Consider the following 24,832-nt stretch of genomic DNA (forward strand, 5'->3'; position numbering starts at 1 on the left):
ACAAGCCTCCTCACCGCTTTACCTCGTCTTCTGCAACATTTAGACATTCTGCTTTTTCTTCCTCAAGACAACCAATGCTGTGGATCCCCCCCCCCCCGATTCCTCTGAAAGCTACACTAAAACTACTCAATAAAAGATGTGCTGCTGCTGCAGTATTCTGCCAGGCCGGCATCAAGGCCCCTCTTCTACTCCCATCCATATTTCATGGTTCTCAAAGTTTAGGTTGAAAATATCAAGTTGGTCAGTGAACAAAGAACTGGGAAAATCACAATATGAGAGCCAAGCGGAGCTCATGGTGCACATGGCATCCCTAGGTGCCTCAAGGTGAACATACAGTACATCCACTGTGGCCCTGATTTCACTGTTCCTGAGGAGTTGAAAAGTTGAAAGTACAGTCAGTGAGGCGAGGGAGAGAGACAGCCGAACCCGACCAATCAGAGGATCTCCTCAAGGTTCTTCTCCAGCATAGATGTACTGTCGACGTGTGTTTCCTTCATGACTCAGCAGACCAGCCTTTGGTTACCTTCTAGAATGTGCATGGTGCCCTGAAAGTCAGGACAGAGCTTATGTTTTTCTTAACCTACTTGTTAACGAACAAAAATGTGAGGTGTGAGCCATTGCCTGTGGTGGTAGATCAGTGATGTTCTCCTCTCTGTCTGTATGAGTCAGGAGGACGCCGTGGGGAAAACGACCAAACTCTTAAGAGAGGCAATTAGCGCTGACTCTTCTACCAGCATACTGCTCCCAGCCCGGACCCAGTGGAACACAGGAAGTAGAACTTTAAACCTTTGACCAATAAGGGGCCAGCAATATTGTTATTTTCACACCCTCGGCACTTGAGTAATGTTAGATTCTTTCTTCCCAACGCACTACTTGCTGCTTTCGTATTACGTCTTTGATAATTGCTCAATCCCAGGGTGGGGGTCCGGGATGTGATGACAATGTGGACGAGGATTTCACAACCATCTGAAGGTGTTGACATTTTAATGAGGTGATTGTTAACAAAGACACAATTCCAAGACACCTTGTCCTACACCCGATTTTTGCAGCATTGTAGAAGTAAGAGGAACAGGTTGCCTTTAAAAACATGTTTTCTCTTTGGCTGAAGGCAGATTAAAACAGAGAAAGAACAATACACTAAGTTGTGTTCCCAAGTACAATGTTGCCAGGTCGGGCTTGTTTAACCACGGCTGCAATACAAGGTACAGAACCTTCACTGTACCCAGCACTCTCTCAGCACTCATCCTCATTTACAGGAAAGTCTCTTATTGGCAAATTAACACTTAATTAACATTTGCACACACACCACTAAACAGATAGCGGCAATGATCTTACACCTACAACATGTTTGTGATGACACTTCCAGGACGTGTTCAGCAAAGGGGACGAATGCTGCGTTACTTTTCTTTCCGGTTTTTTTCACCCGATTCTGTGCTTCTGAAGCATGTGATGACAACAAAAGGATATCCTTTGCCTCAGCTGACAGATCTCTGACATCGAGGTCTTCCAGTCAGATTCAAAAGGAATGGAAGATGAAGGCGCCTCTCAATCCACCCCAGCATCTCAACCTAATATCATATTCTTGTTGTTCTCAGGATGGGGGAAAAAAAGAAAAGGAAGATTGTTATTGACACAGTAATGACGACACAAAGCATGCCAGCCACCCATAAGAATCAACCAACAGGAAATGTTATTCTTTGTTCTTGTTTTTTTATGTTTCGGTTTTAGGGGTGTTTCAACAAGTTGTGCGTACGTTTTTAAAATTAATTTTGGCTCCTCTTTTGGGTTTTTGGGCTTTGATATGTTTTATGTAGGTCACATGCATACCCAGACCACTTTGAAGCGCAAGCAGGATAGCGCATCCATTAAGCGTGGAAAAAGAGCTTTGAACAAGAAAATCCAGTGATAAATGGAATTAGTCATTCATTTTTATTTCAAAATTAATTGAGTTTAATTAATCAAACTGTGATCATGCATGGGCTTTGTTCTTCACACCAAAATTATATTTTCAAGAGCTCTTAGGTGGCATTCCCTTCCAAATCAAATTGGTTTTACAGGAAGTCTGCAACTCATCTCAAGTTTGATTCATAATGTATCTGTTGCCAATAGAAACTGCACAGTGACAATGGTCTCATGGCCAAATGAGAACCACTATGAAGAGGTGAGAGGCCAGCGCCCAGAGACATACAAGCTGAGTCTTCCTGGGTACGTGAATCTGTTTGAGGATGGAGTTAAGAAGAAGGCATTGTTGATGCAATGTAAAAACAGAGAGACATGCACATGAAATAGTCATGGCTTCCTGTCTGTACTGAGTGACGTGCAGAGAGTATGTAAAGCCGAGGGAAGGGCAGTGAATATTGAAACAGTGGCTTCTCCTCCAGTCCTCCAGTACTGCGCCCCCAGAGAGATGACCCACAACTCCCTTCCTTTCACACTCCCTTCCTCTCTAAGATGGAAAACCTGCAAACTTTTGTAAGCTGTGTTCTCTTAGATCTCACCATGAACCCATCAGTCAGACCGAGAGGTTCAACATCACATCTACTGTATCCATCGGATATTCAAATTGCCTATTCGTCGGACATTCTAAAGCAACTTTTCCAGAACGGGCATGAAGGAGATCCTTGAAATGATATCACAACATGGGCTTCTTTATTGTGGGTGAAAGGGGGGGTGGGGGTTGATGGAGGAAGATTGAGGAAGTGCAGTCGGTCTTGAAAGACAAGAGCCAGTTCCATTACGGCCCATTAAAAAGAGACTGCTTCTGGAGCTTGAAGCCAGAAGATCAATAAAAGGCAGGTTAACTGTCTGACACGGCTCACTAATACATGTAACATAAACTTCCATTCGGGGGTGGGGGGGGGGGGGGTGGTGGTGGTGGTGGCTGGAAAAAGCTTAACCCAGGAGTGCATGCATCCTCTCCATCCTCTGCCTCTCCTTTGCTCTCTTTCTATCCCTCCTTCACTCAACCGCTCTCTCTCTCTCTCTCTCTCTCTCTCTCTCTCACTCACTCACTCTCTCACTCACTCACACCACCCCCTCGTCCCTCCCCCCTCCCCTCCCCTCCTTTCCCTCTTTCCTTCTCCATCTCCTCCTCCACTTTACATGTGCAGTAATTATCAGGCTGGGTTCCCCACGGCGGCCTATAGGATCATCCCAGCCTGCTGTCCCCACCCCTCACCCCGAGGGGGACCAATAGAGCGGATGCGTAGATAAGCGGTCTAATTACCAGCCAGTATTGCGCTCTCACACCAGTCAGATAAGAGATACCACTTTACTGAAGCATCTCTAGCTTTGCTCATCACTTTGCTTGTCTTCTTCACGTATTTCTTTTCTATCAACTGGAGAACCACCAAGTTGAGCAGATGATGTTATGAATGTCCACTTCAATCAGCATCCATCTGAAGGTGATCTTTCCCAAATCTTGTTTCTTTCCCCTGTTAAACAACGGAAGAGGGAGAAAAAGATGCAAAGTCCTCTGCAACTTCACACTGTAAGGGTAAAACAGAGAGGGGGAGATTTTGGTAGAAAGGGAGAGAAAGGGAGGTGGTAAACAGAGCCTCTCCTCTCAATCAATCCAACAATGTCCTCTTTGCACAGCTGTGCCGCTTGGCCAAAAACTCAGACAAACACACACAAACAATACAGAGCACACGCAAGAGATGCAGAAAACACGAACATTGCATGACACTGGCTCTCTCTCTCTCTCTCTCACACACACACACACACACCTGTACACATACAAGCAGTAATGCCCTTTCTCATGATCTATTTCTCTTTCTTTCTCTTTTAGTGGAAAGGGTTTTCCTTTTTTAAAGTGCCTATGAGGCCTGTAGCCAAACAAAAAGAAAGTCTTATAATTGGATGTGGAGAAGCTTTGAGCATTTGGCACAATGAAATGTCATTTTTCTTATGAGCACTGAGCAGTGAATGATTGCTGTCTACCTCTTCAGGAATAGGCATGCAATCCAATAAACTGCATTTGTAAAAATTATAAATAATTGTAAAATATATAAATATACAGTTTATACGGTTTTGTACAGTGATGGTCTGTACTCACTCAAGCTGAAGGCATGCCGCCATGCACAGTAGTAATACTTCACTTGGTGTTGTGATCAAAACAAAAATGGCAGAGTGTTTGGGGGCGCCAGCGCCATGGGAATCATGTGTTTCCATGAGAAGAGGAACAACACGACGCCATGACACAGCAATTAAAATGGCCGCTCAACAGAAGGAATTGTATTGAAGACTGATAGTGGATCCAGCCCTTAAAACACTCCCCTTTCGAACGTCAGTCTGGTGGTCAAACACGGTGAGACAGGGAGAGATTTCCAGAGTTTTCCAGCTGCTGTGCACCCTCTTCCCCATATCAACTCAGTGTTAAATATAAACCTCCCTTGGATGCGGGACAGCACGGCTCTCTTTAAAATTTCAATTCAAACCTTTTAGTGGTTTGAGAGCAGGTAGGCTTGGGAGACAAAGCAGGCAGAGTGAGCAGAGCTCATTACGGAGAAAGAGAGGGAGATCGTCTTAGTCCCTCCTGCAACCTGACGCACACACGCACACATACACACACACTCACACGCACCACCAACTCACTTGCACACGAACATGAGCGTGTGTACAATAGTAAGTTTCCATCAAATCAGACACACAGGCACCGACACACAGACCAACAGTGTGAACACAGTGAAACTCTTGATTACAAAGGACAGAACGTGACAGCATTGGTATTGGATAGACCAGTCCACATTACACTCCACGTCTCAGTATATGGACAATAGGTAAACCAATATTCAACCTGCATACACATCTACTCAAAACACACACACAAAACACACACATGGAGGGTGAGGGTGAAGGAGAGGGAGTGAAGTGGGTGAGGGAAGGTGAGGGAGGGTGGGTGAGGTGAGGGAAGGTGGTTGAGGGTGAGGGAGGGTGGGGGAGGGTGAGGGAGGGTGGGGGAGGGAAAGTGGGTGAGGGTGAGGGAGGGTGGAGGAGGGTGAGGGAGGGTGGGTGAGGGTGAGGTGAAGGAATGTGAGTGAGGGTGAGGGAGGGTGGGTGAGGGTGAGGTGAGGGAAGGTGGGTGAGGGTGGGGGAGGGTGGAGGTGGGTGAGGTGAGGGAAAGTGGGTGAGGGTGAGGGAGGGTGGGTGAGGGTGAGGTGAGGGAAGGTGGGTGAGGGTGAGGGAGGGTGGAGGTGGGTGAGGTGAGGGAAAGTGGGTGAGGGTGAGGTGAGGGAAGGAGGGTGAGGGAGGGTGGAGGAGGGTGAAGGAGGACCCAGAAGGGGTTTGATTGGTATAGCCTTACCTAATGTTTGTTGTTGGATAGGTTATCTCTGCCAGGTGACCGTCTCCCGCGGCGACGCCCCCGTGCATTTTAAAGAAGCCCGCTGTCTTAGCAGCAGGGTTTCCCAGCCTGATGCCGTAGGAATGCACACAGGCACACTAGCCACAGCCGCTGACCTTTACCAGGAATAAACACAATTAAATATGAATAGGAAAATAATTGAAAGTAACCTCCCTCCAACAAGGCTTCCCCCTCCCCCTCTCACCCTTCAACCCCCTTCCACCTGGAATATCTGAGTAAACAAACATTCAATGACTTAGCCCCCCCCCCCACACCCCCACCCCTCCTACACACTGCTGACATAATAATGTTGACATTTGGAAGCAGCCATCCCAGTATAAATTGAGATTAGCAAATGACAAGGGGTCTGACTCGTTGACAAGTTTTGGTCAATGTGTGTTGCAGGTGGACATGCCATGGATCTCGTGAGTGGGTGAAAACATATCTGGTTTTGGGATTTACACCATTTGGCTCGCCTCCCCATCTATGTTTTATGCGTTTTTATAGGAGAATGCATTGTGATTTTATGGGACCTTATAGGCGGAATTCATGGCAGCTATCAAACTACAACAACAACTGCTGGGCTTGTATGAAATATTTAGTTTGCTCATCGATCGGGCAATGAACTCCAGCTTACCACCATGCTCTACCACCCTGCACCACCAACACAGACGCCCCTTTCCGAAATGGATCTGACAGGCTGAGAGAGCAGTCTTACCAGGGGGGTTACACACCCCCTCACCTGAGCACCCTGCATCCATACAGGAGCCGTGTGGAGCTATGTGAAGTATCTATGGATATTAAACAGATTTCCAATCTCAATCTCTTAACCTTCCTGGTTAAATAGAGGTCAAACAAAAATCAAAAAGCTATGTAGGGGTAGTATTAAGTGTTATGTATCTATGGAGGGTTGTTGACCTCAGAGGCCTTGGGTCTGCAATGTGCTTTTGTGTATTTCCCACAGAACTGCAGAGTAATCAGGCAGATTAGCATAATTAGGAGTTAGCCCTGAACTGGTCTGCCCTTCAGACCCCTGCTAAAACATAACCGGGATCTTTGTTGAGTCCTTTCTACTCATCCTGCCTGGAAAAGCCTCAAGGCCAAAAGACAGATGATTTCAAATGAAATGTGGACCTATTTTCTGGTAATAGCAGCATTGTTGTTTGTTATATGCAGCTGAATCTCATTCATATCAATCACTTCACTGTGGAGTTGCCTTGGTTGGACTGCTTTGTCAGTGACCGTACGGCCTCGATGTATTGTTGCCCATCGAACAGACTGGGAGGCAACCATGACAATAGGGTTTGATCCTGCAATGGGAAGGTGTGTAAACAACCAGCCCTCTAGTAGACGCCATGCTGGTATTGGATGTTTTTTCAGGACTAAACTGTGCTCGCTCTCAGCCCAGGTGATGGTATCTTTAAACAATGTACAGCTGTCTCACAGCCTTTTGGACCCTGCTGGCCTCTGTAGAATGAAAGAGATTGAAGAAGGAGAAGTAACGGGAAAGGCTGGGAGAGACAGAGGGGGAAATAAGATAGTGAGGAGGTTGAGTCTTCACTGGTCAGTTTGTAAGGAAATATCCAAAGGGTTCTTATACCCTCGCTCCCCGATAGCATGTCTCATCCCTCCCCCCAGAAGACAGGCTATCTGAGGCTCATTGTTGGAAAATGAAACTTGTGTGTTGAGGGCAGTTCATCAGAATGACCTCCCTGCCTGTGTGATATAACTGTTCTGAGGTTTCGTAGAGCGTGGCCAGATGGGGTCGTGTATTTTCACAATTGAAGCCGTTTCATGGCGGCCGTTTGAGGAATAATTGAAAATCCATGGGCAATTGACTCGACCCCTGGTGTAATTAATTTCTCTCAGTTCCTCGTCTGGGGGTGGTGCCTGTGCTGCTGGAGAGGAGAGGAGCTGGGGAGGAGCTGGGGAGGAGCTGGGGAGGAGAGGAGCTGAGGAGGAGCTGGGGAGGAGCTTTGCTGGGGCTGTCCATCATGGCGCTTGTCAGGGGAGCTAGCAACACTGGAGAGATGAGTCACACAGATTAGCTTGTATTATTCACATACAGGCACACACATATACACACAGGCACACACATATATATATATATATATATATATATATATATATATATATATATATATATATATATATAAATACTGTATACACACACACACCCTGATTGCGTACAAACACACTGGCTGTTCTGCAAACATCCAGAGCAGGATCACGATTGAAGAGGCATGTTCTAAAAACAACTCTTTTACATAACCATATGGTCTTCTCCTACTACAGTGTGGCTGTCTTCATCAGAGCAACACATCTGCTCACACCGAGTCTCTGATAAGACTCCAGCCTGTCAGTCTGATTACAGTAATACAGGGGATTGTACGCAAAACACTTAACACTTAAATACACCAAAGTCACACGTCTTCCAAAAGCATAAGCCTTCACCCCCAGCTCTCCATCCCTCCAGCCCCAGACCACCATCCCTCCAGCCCCAGACCACCATCCCTCCAACCCCAGACCACCATCCCTCCAGCCCCAGACCACCATCCCTCCACCCCCAGACCACCATCCCTCCAGCCCCAGACCACCATCCCTCCAGCCCCAGACCAACATCCCTCCACCCCCAGACCACCATCCCTCCACCCCCAGACCACCATCCCTCCACCCCCAGACCACCATCCCTCCAGCCCCAGACCACCATCCCTCCACCCCCAGACCACCATCCCTCCACCCCCAGACCACCATCCCTCCACCCCCAGCTCTCCAGCCATCCTGCCCTCTAGCTGCAGCTACAGCGCTCCAGCCCCAGCCCCAGCCCCAGCCCCAGCCCCAGCCCCAGCCCCAGCCCCAGCCCCAGCCCCAGCCCCAGCCCCAGCCCCAGCCCCAGCCCCAGCCCCAGCCCCAGCCCCAGATGACCAGGCAGATGAGAGGATAAACGAGGGGTTGAATAGAGACGGGGAGCCTAATGGCCTGTCTCACATTGAAAGACCTTGGGAGCGTTGCATCTCGGAGATGAGAAGCGATATGCCTACCCAGAATGCCGAGGGGCAGCGCAGCGGCAGCAGTGTTGTCACCCTGGTCACGTTGACCAGCATTGAGGCAATGTAACATGTCCTAATCACAGTCTGTCTGGGAGTGCTTACTGAGGTGAGAGCCCAGGTGTGTGTGTGTGTGTGTGTGTACACTCTTGAACCACAATCCACCTCACTTTGTCGTTCCTCTCTTGGCAATGTCCTTAGGTCCTTGACATATTACAAAGTTAGGTGTTTTTGATTTAAGATCTGAGTTTGCATTTTCGAAGACTGCTCCAGTGGGTTTCATCCTGCTTGGGATACTAAATCAGGCACACCCCAGGTATCTGACAGTTTCCCGTTTTCTTGGTTAGACAGGCGAAGCAGCTGCTTCCCCGGGGAGGAACAGCCAGGAGGTGCAGGACATATTTCTAGCAGAGCCCCCTCCCTCCCTCCCTCGTGGGTGTTGAGGGAGGCATCTCTCTCCCTCCCTCTGCCGGCCGGCCAGAAGGGAGGAAGGGATGAGGGAAGTGAAGACACTGCAAGTGGGTCAGCAGCATGGTGGAGAGGGCGTCGTCTGCAGACACTCTCTCTGTCATTTGCTTAAGTGCTCTTTGCACAGCTGCACTCTTTCTCTACCTCTCTCCCTCTTTCCCACTTGCTGTCTCTATCTCTCTCCCTGTCTCTCTCCCTCTCTCGGAACGAGAGAGAGAGAGAGAGAGAGAGAGAGAGAGAGAGAGAGAGAGAGAGAGGGAGAGAGAGGGGAGAGAGAGAGAGAGAGAGAGAGAGAGAGAGAGAGAGAGAGAGAGAGAGAGAGAGGGAGAGGGAGAGGGAGAGGGAGAGGGAGAGGAAAAGGGAAAAGTGAGAGGAGCAGAAACGAAACAGAGGGATGGGATAACAGTAACTGGATAGGACGCACACTTCAACTGAACAGGCCTAAGCTTGATTTTCAAGCGGGCAGTACTTAACTCCTTCCTATGACATCTTCCTGCAGTGTCTTCTTTCTGGCTCTTGAGGCCACATTTTTTCCAAAATGTCAACTTCGACAGGTGTGTCTCGAGGTGTCAGGTAAAGACGTACTGTAAATGCAATGTTTCTCCCTAAGGATAGGATGACAGGTGCAGGACACATAAACACACACACAGCCATTTGGAAGCACACACTCACTTTTCATACACGCACACTATTTAGCTTTTTGTGTTAATGGATAAATATAAAGCCCTAACCCTCTTCTTCAATGTTAATTCATTCCTTTTACTTCTGTAGCCTAACTCCGCATTTACATGATGTCGCATAGCATCGATTAGCACAGCATGGTGTAGCTATCCCAATGTAGAGCAGACCAAGCTGAACATTGGCAGGGAGAAGATGACCCTTGACATTGCAGCTATAAATCTACTCTGCTCTACTGCCAACTCCATCGGTGGGGCTTAAGACAACGTGTTGCGTTTCAAAAAAAGGGAAAGACTCGTTTTTTCTCCCCGTTTCTCCTCCCCCTTATTTCTTTAAAACTCTGAGGGGATGCTTGGAAAGAAAAAAGGCAGAAAACAAAGCAATTTGCATGGCAAAGAGGCTCTCTGACAGTCTAACTGGAGCAGTCGCCCTGAGGAACGTTCACTCAATTGTTAACAGTCAAGACCAATCTTAACACACACACACACACCTCTTCCTCCCAGGAGAAGCCGAGAACTGCTGTCCCCCTTAGGGGTCGTAAAGGTTGCATCCGCAACATTTTGCTCACCAATTTAAATGAGTGAATATCAAGCAACGCTTCGATTTGGCTCTGTGAGGGGGATGTCTACAGGGAAAGAGGAGGAGAGAGAAAGCTGTGCGTGTGTGTCCGCAGTGCTGTGCCCCACGCACAGTAAGGGGGGGGGGGTGTAAATCTGTGAGCGAGAGAGAGGGGGTGTATATAGCTAGAACTGCGTCATGCATCTCAGTGATGGTCCGGGATTGAACACAAAGTCAATACCACTGCAAAGCACAATCACAATGTGTCTGCACATTCAGATGGTCCAGATCAATGTTGCATCAGAAGGGGGAGAGTGCGAGAGAGAGAGAGAGAGAGAGAGAGAGAGACAGAGAGACAGAGAGACAGAGAGACAGAGAGACAGAGTGACAGAGAGACAGAGAGAGAGAGAGAGAGAGAGAGAGAGAGAGAGAGAGAGAGAGAGAGAGAGAGAGAGAGAGAGAGAGAGAGAGAGAGAGAGAGATAGAGAGAGAGAGGGACGGAGAGAAAGCCTACAGGAACCCTTTCTTCCCTGTCCGTCCTTCAACTCTGCTGTCACAATGGGGATGCACACTTCCCATGACCTCTCTTTCTTCCTCTTCTCTCCTTCCTCTTGCTGCACTACTTCTGCCAGGTACAGGGTTAACCATACAAAAACCCCACGATCTAGTTTCCGCAGTCTGTTTCACCGCCAGTCTCTCGCCAGCCTTCCTGATATTCACTGACCCTCGCTACGGCACCTAGGCCCATTGATCCCGCTCTCAACCGCCATCTCTCTGACTGGGCCTTTGGGGGGGGGGGGGGGCAGTCTGTGGAGACCTCCTCTCCATGACTCCTCTTGTGTCTCGTTGGCCTGCTCTCCTCTGATCCCCACCCAGGGGAAGGAGAGGTTGGGAAGCCCTTGATGTGTGGGAGCCGGCCCAGTCGTTCCACACCCACCGTCTGCTGAAGGAGACGAGAGGAGACGAGGACGCCACCTTAGACCGCGGACACGCACCCTGTGACTCACACGGAGTGGCAGTGATCCCAATCACGGTATCAGCGCTGGCATCGTCAAGGTGACTGGATCGATTTGAGCTGACCGGCGTGGAAGGGGATGTGCCCAACCTCTCCAAATGAGTTTGTTCACCTGATCAGGGGCACAACTGTGAACCATTCCAAATCCCAGAATAGTACAAATCAAACGCACGTCACAGCATCAGCACATACACTGCTTTACCTCCATCAATTAGCAGTTCATGTGTTTGATGGTTGAGGTTTACTTGTGGCACTGTGTTTATAGTTTTGATCCTATTTGCCTTCGACCAAAATCTAGTACTCGTAAACAGATATTGGGTAACCTTTTAGAGTGTGTCTGATGGTCCAGATCAGAGTTATTTCTCATCATTATCCAGAGGGAGCATGCAGAAGCGCCTTATGTAATCACACCGGCCTATCACACAGAGCTAGCCGCCGTTCTTACAGACGACAATGTTGCATCACTGCTAAATTTGGAGTCGGAGTTGGAGTCTCCAGGTAGCGGCCGCGCTAACGCTAACTCTGGAGGAGATGAACCACATGATCGTTAGATTTCTTCTCTCTGAAGGCACTGACATGAATGCTTCATGAGATAACTGTATTATTTTTAGGACCCGAAACAGGAGCTGTGTATTTTTGAAGTGGTGCATAGTGCATGCGAAGTGCGTGTGTGTGCCTTCTCCACAGGCCCCGTCCCTGAGGGCTTCAATCTAAAAACGCTGGCACGGAACCCAAAACCCTGCACGCCTCTCTCAGCCAGCGATATGATTGTACACTCCAGCCCATGCTCTCCAGATTGTCGAAACCAAGCCTTCACTCCCCAGTCCCACCCTCTCTCTCCCACTGTCCCTCTCTCTCTCTCTCTCTCTCTCTCTCTCTCTCTCTCTCTCTCTCTCTCTCTCTCTCTCTCTCCCCCCCCCAGGGAAAGTGAACTGATCCCAGGCCGGGCGCCCCCACCCCTCCACACCCCTCCTTCCTGGCAGCTATTCATTAATCTGGTGATAATAATCCTGCCCTGTCACATGTTACACGTCATCAAGTCAACATCTGAGGGAGAGATCCAGTTGTGTGGGATCTGACTGTGATGCCGGGTTGGGAGGCAGGAACACGCTCCATCACGCTCCACTCTCACACCAACCTCATCTGGCCCCCAGACCAACACTTGGTACGACCCATCTTATGGTTGCCACCCTGCATGGTACAACCCTGTGGGTGTGGGGCGCGGGGGGAGGGGGGTGGGGCGGGGCGGGCAGGGATCTCCCCCTGGAGATTAAAATCCTTTTTTGTCAATTCTCTAACAGTGTCACAGGCTCAGTTTTGGAGTAGTTAAGTCTGCACTAGGCGGGCAGCTCTGCTCATGGGCAGAACGAGAAACTCAAATATGGATTCCCACAATACGAGTTCTGACTGTACTGGCTGAATGTGAAGCCTATGAGTGTCGGAGTTTGTGTGTTCTTGTGTGTGTGTGATTGCATGCGCATGCATTGACAGCATGCATGTCGGCATATGTTTATGTGGGGTTGCTAATGTTTTTCTGCGTGTGTGTGCACACGTGCGCGCGTGTCACTGCATAATGAATGAGGATTCCCATTTATGAGGCGATGTGTCTAGTAGTATCTAGAGCGACCCTATCAAATGTGTATTCCCTGAGTGAATCTATTTTATCACTTCAAAGATCGCGCGGATGGGAACTCTCTGCACTCCACATTCTTCTCAGTCAGATACTGTTGCCTAGAAAAATCCTCTCTCCCTCTTTCTTGATTACTCTCTTGGTCTACCAACTCTTTTCTAAAAATGCATTTCTATTTCTGTCTCTATTTCTGTCTCTATTTCTGTCTCTATTTCTGTCTCTATTTCTGTCTCTATTTCTGTCTCTATTTCTTTCTCTATTTCTCTATTTCTCTATTTCTCTATTTCTCTATTTCTCTATTTCTCTATTTCTCTATTTCTCTATCTCTCTCTCTCTCTCTCTCTCTCTCTCTCTCTCTCTCTCTCTCTCTCTCTCTCTCTCTCTCTCTCTCTCTCTCTCTCTCTCTCTCTCTCTCTCTCTCTCTCTCTCTCTCTCTCTCTCTCTCTCTCTCTCTCTCTCTCTCTCTCTCTCTCTCTCTCTCTCTCTCTCTCTGTGTCTTCCTCACACATGCACTTTTTGACCCTTCTCTCTTCAGTCCCTTTTACCCGTTCAAGATGGAAATGTTGCGCCTTTATTCCGCCTCGCAGCTCTGTATAAAAGGTACGAACACGGAATGGGGGGACACTGTTGTACCGGCATTAAGCAGGCAGCTGATGTCATCACAGAGCCCAGTTCACGTCTGTTTAAAAGGGAGAGCCGGCATGGTGGGACTACACACGCCGGCATGCTATCTGAAACCACACACAGGCAGTGTTATGGCAGTGTTATGGCAGTATTATGGCAGTATTATGGCAGTATTATGGCAGTATTATGGCAGTATTATGCCTTGTTTGTTTGGTTCAGTATAAACAAGCTGCCGTAAAGAGGGGTCTTGTCAATGGTAGTGTTGTGGGGTTCTCTGTTTAAAAAGGGCCAGAGTCTCCCCTCTCTCTCTCTCTCTCTCTCTCTCTCTCTCTCTCTCTCTCTCTCTCTCTCTCTCTTTCTCTCTGTCTCTCCTCTCTGTCTCTCACTAACCTCTCACTCTTGTAGACCCCACAACGGTGACTCCTCCCACCTTACCCATTTCTGTACCCCCCCCTTCCCCCTACACACACACACACACACACACACCCGACCACCCCCCGCTTTGCAGACAGACAGTGACAGTATCCAGATTGGGGCACAGTAGGATTGCTGTGCAGATTCATCTATCAGGAAGAGTGTGATGAAATGCAATCAGCCCCTTGCATCTCAATTCGTCCGTGTGTTTTCTGCCGTCTGAGTAGCCAGATAATGCATTCCCCTGTGGCGCCCGGCGGAAACCTCATGGCGGATCATAGGAGCGATATCTTCCCACGATGCAATGCAACAGGGGGGGATTGTCTTCTTCCTCTTTGGTTTGATAAATGCAGTCGTCTAGGTCGAGTTCGATGCGGCAATGGAGAGACTGCAATTAAGCTGTTAGATAACATGGGGCCTAATAGGGTGTGAGTATGCCGTGCTGCCGTACAGCAGCGACTAAATAATGTAACAGGAACTCTTAATGTCCACTCAGGATCCAACCATAGCCAACCCCTGTGAGACAGCCATCCCAATCCCCAAGGAATTGTAAATGGGGAGATGTGTTGTTTTGTGAATGAAGACAAAGGAAGAGAAACAGAGAGAGAAAGGGGGGGGGGACAGATATAGAGAGAGGAAATGGATATAGCGGTAATATTGATTTCGAGGGAGCACTTTCATGGGCCTATAATCAATTACGGCCCACAACCTCCGAGAGGAGTTTGAGCAAGTCACTGCTCCTCATGTCCTGCTAGCCTTGCTAGCCTAGCCCTGGTATTACATTACATATGGCCTGACCTCAGTAATGGAATACCTTGCTTCAGTAACCAGAAGCCTCCTGGACCAGGCCTGTCTTCTTTTCCCTCTCTGAAAGCAAATTCTGTGTGTTAGAAAGATACAGTGAGTACTTCAAGTTCAATGGGATGGAAAAGAAGCAGATCCTCCCTTTTTTCCCTTTTTTTGTTCTTAGCTCCAGCTCTCTCTCTCTCTCTCTCTCTCTCTCTCTAGCTCTCTCTCTCTCTCTCTTCCTCTCTCTCTCTCTCTCTCTCTCTCTCTCTCTCTCTCTTTCTCTCCATTCCTCTCTTTTCTTTCCTGGTTCTGTTTTTTTTGTTCCACTGTGTATTGAAAATGCATACAGCGTCCTTCCTGCAAGAACTGTGTGCCGTCGCGGGCCATCTGGGTGTTCCCACATTCCCTTGCTCTGCTGGCATCACGGCAGACATGTTTTTCTGCCTCTCTCTGTGCTTGGCTTGTGTCGCTCCTGTGCGTCTCATTGCTAATTCATTGCGCGCTCATCAACAATTTAATTGAAAGTGAAGGGAAGAGATGCCATCTGAGCAAACTGGACTAAATGGCAGAGAGAAGCAACAGTCCCTTAAGTATGGCTCATAAATGTTTTTTTCTTCAAGCAAATAGAGGAAGAGACCGAGAATAAAGGGAGAGAGAGAGAGAGCGAGAGAGAGTGAAAACAAACAAATGCTTGTGAATCTGAGGATGGTCTTGTCCTCTGGAGACCAAGAATGTGTGCACACCCACTGTAGGGCCTGCCTGGGTGGAAAGCCTGTTCAGGACCACTATCACGGCCTGTTTCAATCTCAGCTGGATAATGTAATAGTTGTGTGTTGTAATAACAGTGTGTACGGGCCCACTGAGGGGAACGATCGCTATATTCTCTGCTCATCTCAACAAGCTTCTGTGTCTGTCTCCGTTGACAGAAAATTGATTTATATTTTTCTACAGTCGGACCACCAAAATGTGAAAGTACTGTAAAGTTGCTAGCTCTGTGTGTGTGTGTGTGTGTGTACGTGAGAGTAAGTATGTGTTGCATGGCTGAGAGGACAGAGAGATAGCAGGGAGAGGGAAGTTGAGGGTGGAAGGGAGGGGGAAGACAGGAGGGAGGGAGGGAATGAAAGAGGGAAGAGGTAAGGATGGAGGGAGTAGCGGGAGAAAGGGCTGGGGGAGGAGGGGAGGAGGGGAGCCCACATGCTGTTTTAGCAGAGAGAAATACCAGCTCATGCAATGTAATCCTTACCCTCCCTCAAGGTATGAGAGAGTATTTGAGAAAGAGAGAGAGAGAGGAATAATTAAAGAGGAAGAATAGAGTATGCAGTTTGGCATCTGATCATTAATCATTCATGCAGCAGGCTTGGGCTAGGTGGGGGTTAGCAGGGGGGTCAGGAGGGGGGTTGGCAGGGGGGTCAGGAGGGGGCCAGAAGGGGGCCAGGTGGGCTTAGTAGTAGACAAACTTTCGCATTTCAATTCATAAATAGAATAAAGTTATGGGGGAATCCATCTTTCTCTCTCTATCTTCACTCTATCTCTATCTGCACTCTCTCCCTCTCTGTCTGAGATTACTCCATACATTTGTCCTGGGGTGAGTGCATGAAGAGAGGACTCAAGCATGCTGGTATGATCTAAATGATCTAATTTGAAAAACAGCGAAAGAACAAAAAGCTTTCCCACACAAACATACTCACAGACATTAGTTAGTGCACCCACCCCCACACACACACACACAGACAGACAGACACACTATTCTGCATGGGATGTAATTACACTAGTAAGACTCTTCTCCTCCAATTGGCCCTCCTCTCTTCAAACCTCTCTCTCTCTTTCATTTTCTCTCTCCATCCAAACACAGAGTAGATAGAGAGAAGGAGGAGGTTTAGTCTGCTGTTGTGATGTCCTTACCTGGATGAAAATGCCGGAGGAATCCTGGTTCAATGCCGATGGTATTGCAGATTTGGGGATCTGTACAGTGTTACATGTCAATCACGCCAAGCTGGGTATTCCCTGAGTGTGTGTGTGATACTAATAGTGAGCAACATCATTTCACCACGTGACAACAACAGTCCAACGTTTTGGTCCAATCCGTATAACACAAGCCTGCCCGTGTCCTAGTGCTGTGGTATCTGGCCCCACTCAGCATGTAAACCATGCGCTCACCGCATGCAAAGTGCTGCGCTGTCACGCTTTGATGGCTACAGCTGCCGTTGCCGACCACTCCGATCAATATTGTAATGAAATGAAGCGTCCTCGACGATCCCCTCGGAGATACGACCACCTCGCCTCGCGCCTCCTCCAAGGACAGGAGGAGTCACGTGATCAATACTCAGAAGTCCTTTCCCAGGGTCACCCCTTTTTATCAGTCTGCGTTGCCGTGGAGACAGCTGACACTGTTTATTGATCCGTGTCACGTGACGTGTCGCATGCAGCACACATACGTGAAAAAAAGCAACAACCCCCCCCCCCCCCCAAAAAAAAAGAAAAACGGTCAATGAGCCTGTGACGCAAAGGGAGGATTAGCTTTGTTGTTGTCTTGTCAGTGCATGTCATGCATGTACATAGAGAGAGCAACCATCAGCCCATCCAGCCCCTTACATTTCAGAGCAGGCATAATAACCAGTCCATCACCCCTGGTCGACGCAGCCAGCCATGTGGGCCTGTTCCTCTGTGAGAGCACGCAGGTCCAGCCTGGACTGGAGAACAGGGGGGTGTGTGCTCTGCCCTCATCCCATCAGGATCACAGAGACGGGCGCCCGGAGAGCCTTAGTGGGCCCTAATCCACCGCTCGCGTGCCTCCTAGGAAGAGAGGAAGAGCGGAGGCGACAGGTCGTTTGGACCGTCAACATTTCATAGATGTCGGATTGCTTCTCTGATGGCTGCCGTTATATCTGTACATTGACGTCTTTAGCCTTAGGCAGACTCTGGAAAAGGTTGGAGCTCTTTTGATTTGACACACGCACACCCACACGCCCATACACACACACAGACACATACACCCATACACACACACACACATACACACACAGACACGTGTGCCTGCATACTGGCAATTATTTTAATAACAAACTACTTCAGTGATGGGTGTTTTTATAGTCTTGTGGCTTGCCGTGTCATTTATCTGGATACTGACTGGTCCGGTTCAGTTCTTTCTGCCTCTCTCTGACACACAAACACACACACACATTCTCACACTTTCTTTTCACCTCTTCTCCCTCCCCCTCGTCTCCCTCTCCCCTATACTACACCTCACACTTCCTGGTCATGAGGGGGGAAACGCAGTAGGGAGATGGATGGGGGAGGTAGATGTGAGGAGCACTGAGTGACAGGGTGTGAAGACGGGGCGAGGACGAGAGGGGAGAGTTTGACGTGGTTGCCGTGTCGAGTGACACAGTCCTGAGTGAAGAAGAGGTGGCAGTGTGCAAGGGCACCGTTCGAAAACATCCATCAATCCCGTCGCCGTGGTTGCTCGCATGCACGTAGCGCGTGGCTCATCCGGCTGTGTGCTGGGGCACGTGGGGGAACTTTGATTGGCACGGTGGAGAAAGGATACGGCGGCCTGTCGTCCATTAGGAGAGTCTCGGGATATCAGTCACTGGCTGCAAGACCTTGCCGCCTCCTCCTTCCACCTAGCCCCGCCCCCCCACCCCCCGCCATCTGTCTCTTCCTCTCCTCCTCTAGGTGCAGGCACATACCGAGCCTCGCGCAGATGTGACTTCATTCTTTTCCATGCTTTCGAGTTAGGACTTTCACCTTTTTCAGGCTTACAGCTGTCAGTGGCAAACAGTCTTCAATGCTCTATGACTTCATATGCCGTGTTCCCTCATATAACTTGGCCTCGGGTTTATCAAAAGCTTCCTAACTGAAATTTCGACGGCACCAGATCTCCACCTCACCTCCACAGGATGACATCCGTGAAGTGCTGAACAGGCTACCTTTCCACCTTTCGCTGTGCTAATGAGCACAGCATGTGGTCCGCTCCGCGTCCTCCATCTCCCCAGCCCGCAGCCCCACCTCTTCTCTCCCAGCCGTCCCCGCCTCTGGCTCCCTCATCGGGCTCCCTTGCTGGGCGCCAAATGCCGCTGGTGAATATTGAATGAGGCTAGACCACCTCTCAGCTTCCTGATCAACAGGCCTGCCATTAGTTCACCCTGCAAGGGGCTCGAGGAGTCAGCCTGGGAGGAGGAAGACATCCATTATTGATTCATCAGGAAGGATGATTTCTATGGACTGGCTGGTGTGTTAGCACCTGAGTCCAAACAGATTGGGTAAGGGTGTGTTTTGATGTAATGATGAACCTCATTCATGATTCAACTTTAACATCTTGATTTACCCTGCAGCACAGTGAGGCTGGAAATTGTTTACCCAGTGTGCACTTGACTCAACAAATGCATGTTCACTCCGCCTAAATCACCCTCTTTACAAGCGATGACACAGATGGCTTCACAGATTCCCATAGAACTGCACCTAAACCAATGTAAAACCCTCAAGGATGACAAGACAAAACTCCCAGGAAAAATTTAAGATAGCTTGGGAGGAGCAATTCAGTGAGGGATCCCCTCCTCCAGAGACATTTATTTTGCATTCAGTTTAAAAGGAAATGACTGGTACAGTAATGTCTCCCCCTGACCAATCCAAAGCCAGAAATAACTTGGTAGTTGTTCCAGAGTGCTGACAATGGGAAAGAAAGGGAGAAAAGTTAATTAAATCTTAAATGTTGGCTATGTATGTATTTCCTTGATACCATTTCAGTTGGTGTGATAATCAAGCTACTGTGTAGTAACATTCTGAAATTGCACCAGGTGATTTGTCTGTCTTTGACCTCAGGGGTCACTTGATCATGACATCCCATCAGACCTTGCAGCGTCACATGAGAATGCTTTTTGTTTATTTATTTTATTTATTATACAAAATCAATTTCATTCTTCATTTTTTGGGACTACTTTGTATGTATCCTCTTAGGTAAATATAGTAACAATACACTGGTGGAACATCCAACATTACCTTTCAGCATGCATTTTAAGTAGTTATAGATTGTTGGTGTATGTGCAGTATCGAATATGCTGTTTGTCCATCTAATTTATGGATTCATCAATATTTGATGGTGGGTCTTGTGCAGTGTGGGTAACTGGTTTCCAAGCACTCTGGTATTGAATAAATTGTAAATAAAGGTGCTCTAAAATCCACACTACCTACCTGAGGTAACAACAAATAATTTGATTTGGTACTCATTTCATCAATCCACATACTCCACAAGTGCACAATTCCCGATCCAAAAACAAGCAACAGGCTGACTGTTTTTCAAGGTTTCCAATTTTCCACACTTTTTAAATTATTAAGTATTTATCTTAGCGATGAAGGGTTTAGTAAAATTGGCAGTACCTTATCAAAACAGTGCAATCACCTTTTTCACTAAGAAAATAATGGCAGTTTGAAAGGATGACTGTGTCATTTCATCCAACGATACAGTACACAAGGAGTAGGTTGGCTCCATGGTGTCTCTGCCTCAGAAGATGCTAAGCTGACTCGTCGATACGTTGCCTCAGGAAAGTAGAATTGACTCGACAACTTTCTAATGAGAATGAAACTCCTCTCTATAGACTCTCCCACCTGCAAGAGCTCGACTTGGTGTCAGAGGATCTGATAGAGCAGACCTCAGCTAGCCACAGCATGCAGTGCTCCTGCTAATCTTCAGGAGCCACCTTGTCATCTGTCTCCCAAAACACATTTTCACGCTCTCCCTTTCTCTCTTTTTTCCGTCTGTTTGCCTCATCCCCTCTCTTTTCTGCATAAACATGTTTGGGATCTGTTTGGATAACCGAGGTGAAGAGGGGGAAGGAGTCTGGCTTTGTGCACGGTCAAAATGGAGGCTGATAAACCCTGTGTAGGGAAAGTCATCTTTGTGATTCACCTGGATATTGGCTAAGGCTCCATGGCACTGTGGAGCTGAACAGACCCAGTTCTATTACCAGCGCTCCTGTGACCTTGCAGTAAGCTGGGAGAGAGCCAGCCCATCTCTGCAGTTCTAATTACCTGTGGGTGTGTGTGTGTGTGTCCATTTGTGTGCACTCGTGTGTGTGTGTCTATGAGAACAAGACAAAGATGGAGATTGTGCCAGTGCATAGTGGTCCATAAAAGGCCATTTCATTTGAATAGCCCATTCTAAGTCATTCTTACATAAGACAGAGCTCTGAGATGTGTGATATCATAGAGCTATTTTCAGTCTTCCCTTTTGAATAACGCTCTCCAGTTTAAAATAGGGACTGGATCTGTCAGCAAACTAGATGAGAAGTCCTTCTTCCTCCTCCTCTCATCCATGTGTTCTTTCCAGATGGGCTGCAGTATCTCACGTGGACTGGATCTGGAGATAGAAGCCACATTGATTCATTTGGTCAAATTACACAATGCATTTCCTCAGACCCCCAAGTCCATCTGCACAGAGACATGAACTGCAAAGATGAAATTGACCTTGCCGATCCCTTCCCTTCCTCCTCTTTGTGAATCCAATCAAGTACACCAATAGTATTGAAAAGCGACAACACTACTTTGACCCAGATTGGGTGGATACTACACCCCCCCCCTCCCCCGTTGTCTTCTATTGAGCCAGTCGATGCGTTTGGAGGGAAAATCCTGGGATCTCATTGGAGGAGCACAAGCTTCTCCCAGTGTGGGTTTAGGAAACAGACTGAGCTAAACGGAGATTAAAACAACAGTCCCTGTAAAGCTCCAATACCGCTGGGTGATTCTGGATCAAGCAGCAGTCCATAGATAAAGGGGTTCTTCTTCTCTGATGGTTTTAATCCCTGTGTTGTTTCCAGGCCCTCCTGGCTGGTTTGTCAAAATGTTAAAAATGACTCTACCAATGACCCCATTTTAGCTCCCTTTTTCATGAATTTGTTTTGACATCTATCAGATTTTTTTTTGTTGTATCTGGAGATTTAAGTGTGGCACTTGGCCCTGCTTCATAGGAGCTGGTGCTCCTTGAGCCTCGATCAGGAAGTCTACAATCACTCTCATAGCCTTAATCCGAATTATAATATCCTGCTTTTGATTACTATCACAGTGTCTGTTTAATCTCCCTCTACTCTGTAATTAACCTAGCCTTGATTCATATCACTCATTAACTTTATAACAGATAGGACATACTGAAAATGGAGTGCTTTGACTTACAGCTAAAAGTGCTAACAAAAGCTAGCCTGGCTTAGCCACAATTAGCCTCACGGGTGAGGCCAAACATCTGGAATCCTCGAACCTAAATATTCTTGTCCAAACTGATCAGACTGTAATGCAGTCTGTTTGACAGATTCTTCAGTTTGTCTGAATGGATCAGCCTTGTTGGTTGACTGTGGCTAACGATGCTCTCTCTCCCCGGTGCCTCTGTGGCCTCTTCAGTCTCATGAACACTGGAGCTGGCTGAGGCAGAGTGTGCACCTGCGCGTCATGGACGCCCAAACAAATGACAGCTTTTTCTCCCCTGGAGAAAATGACAGCCTATTGGGGGATGTGTCGGAGACAGTGGGACAGCTGATTAGTATGAAAATGAAAGAAGTGTGTGTGTTTGCACGCGTGTATGTGTGTGTGTGTATATAAATACAGTAACACATGTGAGTACGTGAATGCAATGCCGTTATTTTGGTGTTTGTTATGGTGTTTGGAGGAGGGAGTCATTTCAATATATACACTGGTCCACTGGTATTAAATGTTGAAAAGATTTACTCTATATTGTGCATTTGCACACTGCAGCACATCGTTCGAGACAATGCAGTGTCTTGTTCTTAGAAAGCCGCGAGTCAGTGACCGCTAACCACATCATTGGGCTCTGCTGAGAGATGATTCTGTCTACTGCGGGCGTGTGCATGCGTGTGTGTCTGTGTGCGCACACTCGCGTCTGATCTGATGTCCCGGGGGCCGGTGTGCCACTGCCATCAATGACAGTGTGACAAGATCAGATCAACAGAGTGCCTCCAATGACATCATCGCATTCAGACTGGGCTTGATCCGAGACTGACCCACCCACCACTCACTCACTCCGTCCATCAGCCTGCTCCTCTGTCGAGGTGCTGGAACGCGGTGAGGTGTGTTCAGTTGTGTGTCCTGTCAGAGGGCTGGGGTCCGTAGAGGCCGGGCTTCCATGCCACACAGCCATCGCTGTGAGACACCCTCGGAGGGACACCAGTAACTGGACACACGAAGACTGACAAGGGGTCAGTGTCCTGGTTCAATAACAGCTTCTGATGTTGAAATAGGATTTGGCTTCACACATGCAGTGCTGGAGCTGTACTGGTATTGAGATTGATTGTAAATACCATGATTGGTGCCCAAGGAGACCAGAAACATATGTAAATTGGTAATGTGCATGTTTTCCAAATATGTTGACACCTTAGGCATGAAGAAGAAACATCTAGATATCTTTCATGTTTTTTTCGGGGCACTCAACTTTTCCCGCAGTTTGAAACTGAATTAAGAAATTATGAAGTTCGGAATGTTCAAATACATTTTCCTCCACAAACGTGAATAGATTTAAATGTGCTTAGGTTGCAGTGTTTGAACAGAAGATGTGAAGTGTTTCTGAAAAGGTCCTCACATTAATGGTGCGGTTCAGCACATTTTTATTCCGTATTTTTGGGGGGGAAGAAGGAAATGAGCAAAGGCAGAACCTAATCCGAACTAAGTAGCACTGTGAACGACAGAGGGTAATGCTTTTAACTCCTCTCTGAAAACGGATTTCTCTCTCTCTCTCTCTCTCTCTCTCTCTCTCTCTCTCTCTCTCTCTCTCTCTCTCTCTCTCTCTCTCTCTCTGTCTCTCTCTCTCTGTCTCTCTCTCTCTCTCTCTCTCTCTCTCTCTCTCTCTCTCTCTCTCTCTCTCTCTCTCTCCGTATCTCTGTACACACGGTGTAGACACATGCATACCATCCCGGTGCATCAAAGTATGCTAAACGCACACTCACTCTGTGAAAATTCGTTAAGGTCTTGGATTCTTGGGGCTGTCACTCACCAGGCATGTGTAGCTCTACTGTGGTCACTCTGTGGACATTTGATTTGTTCACACCCCGAGACTGGACAGTGTATGTGTGTGAGATGGCTTGTTCCCATTTCTCATTCCTTTAACTTAAGCAATGCATTAGATTCATTCACATTACACTATCCACATCCATACGGCCGAGTCATTAAGACATCAACCAATAGCAGTTTGAGAGTACTGTACGTAACGTCCACATGTCCTCCTCTGTCTCTCCAGCTGTCGTTCGCGGCGACGACTCCAGTTCTGGCCGACAAGAAGAAATACCCCAACTTCTTCCGGACAGTTCCGTCAGACAACGCCGTGAACCCAGCCGTGGTGAAGTTCCTAAACTTCTACAACTGGAGCCGCGTGGGGACCCTGACCCAGGACGTGCAGCGCTTCTCAGAGGTCAGTTTGGACCGGGCAGCTGCACGCCAGCCCCTGGCTCCGCCCGTATAGACCCTTGCGGGTAAACGTTGAAGCGGCATTCTCAAAATGGTTCAAAGAGGGCAATACAAGTATGCTAATCAGTTCCTGTGTTTATTTTTAGATATACGTAGAAATGACAGCACTGCTGCAGAAGTGTTGCATCATCTGTCTGACGTTTGAACAGATGCAGTAGAAAAGCAGAGAACTCCTTTGTAAAGCTAGGTATTAGTGCTGTTTTGGGATATTTAAATTATTTGTTTATTTTCTAAAGTCCATCTGGTGTTTGATTTTAAGACCCCTCTTATCTTTAAAAAGATTCCGGAAATGGCTTTGACTATTCCTATTATGCAAATAACATCCCAGGAAGCATTCTTTCTCGAATTACAGGGTATACAGTATCCTGACCACCATGAACCTCTACTGTCTGAGTAGTTAGTTGTGCTATGACCATGTCTTCCACAACAGTAGCATGGCTACATTGAAAGACTTACCCCAACCCCTCTAATACCAGGCCATTGTGAAAGGATGGTCATTTGGTTTGCTTCATACATTACAAGCAGCCTTTTTTACAGAAATAATTTCAACATACTGTATTGTCTCTTCAATGTATTGTCTCTTGTAGCACATTGAGAATGAATAGCACATCTTATTTCCCTGTCTGCTCACGTCTCTGGGTAGCACTAAACGTTTGGCAACAGTACATCACTGCGACGCCACAGAGCGCCGGCTTGTATCAGACATATCTAACGTGTGAATCTGAGAAACGTATCACTTGTGACTGGAGTGTTTTTGCGTTTTGGGGCTCAAAAAAAGAAGAAGGAAAAACTGCACACCGTAAATA

General features: G+C 47.7%; 1 protein-coding gene across 1 annotated transcript in view; it reads left to right on the plus strand.

Moving 5' to 3' along the window:
- gabbr2 (gamma-aminobutyric acid (GABA) B receptor, 2) overlaps window positions 1–24,832 on the plus strand; it is a 117,911-nt gene that overhangs the window by 37,956 nt on the left and 55,123 nt on the right. Inside the window, exon 3 of the mRNA XM_084695924.1 lies at window positions 23,800–23,970. Coding sequence (XP_084552050.1) covers window positions 23,800–23,970 — 171 coding nt within the window. The remainder of the gene's footprint in view (window positions 1–23,799; window positions 23,971–24,832) is intronic.

The sequence above is a fragment of the Hypomesus nipponensis genome, chromosome 4 (assembly GCF_054491055.1).
Source record: "Hypomesus nipponensis isolate SF chromosome 4, ASM5449105v1, whole genome shotgun sequence".
Lineage (NCBI taxonomy): Eukaryota > Metazoa > Chordata > Actinopteri > Osmeriformes > Osmeridae > Hypomesus > Hypomesus nipponensis.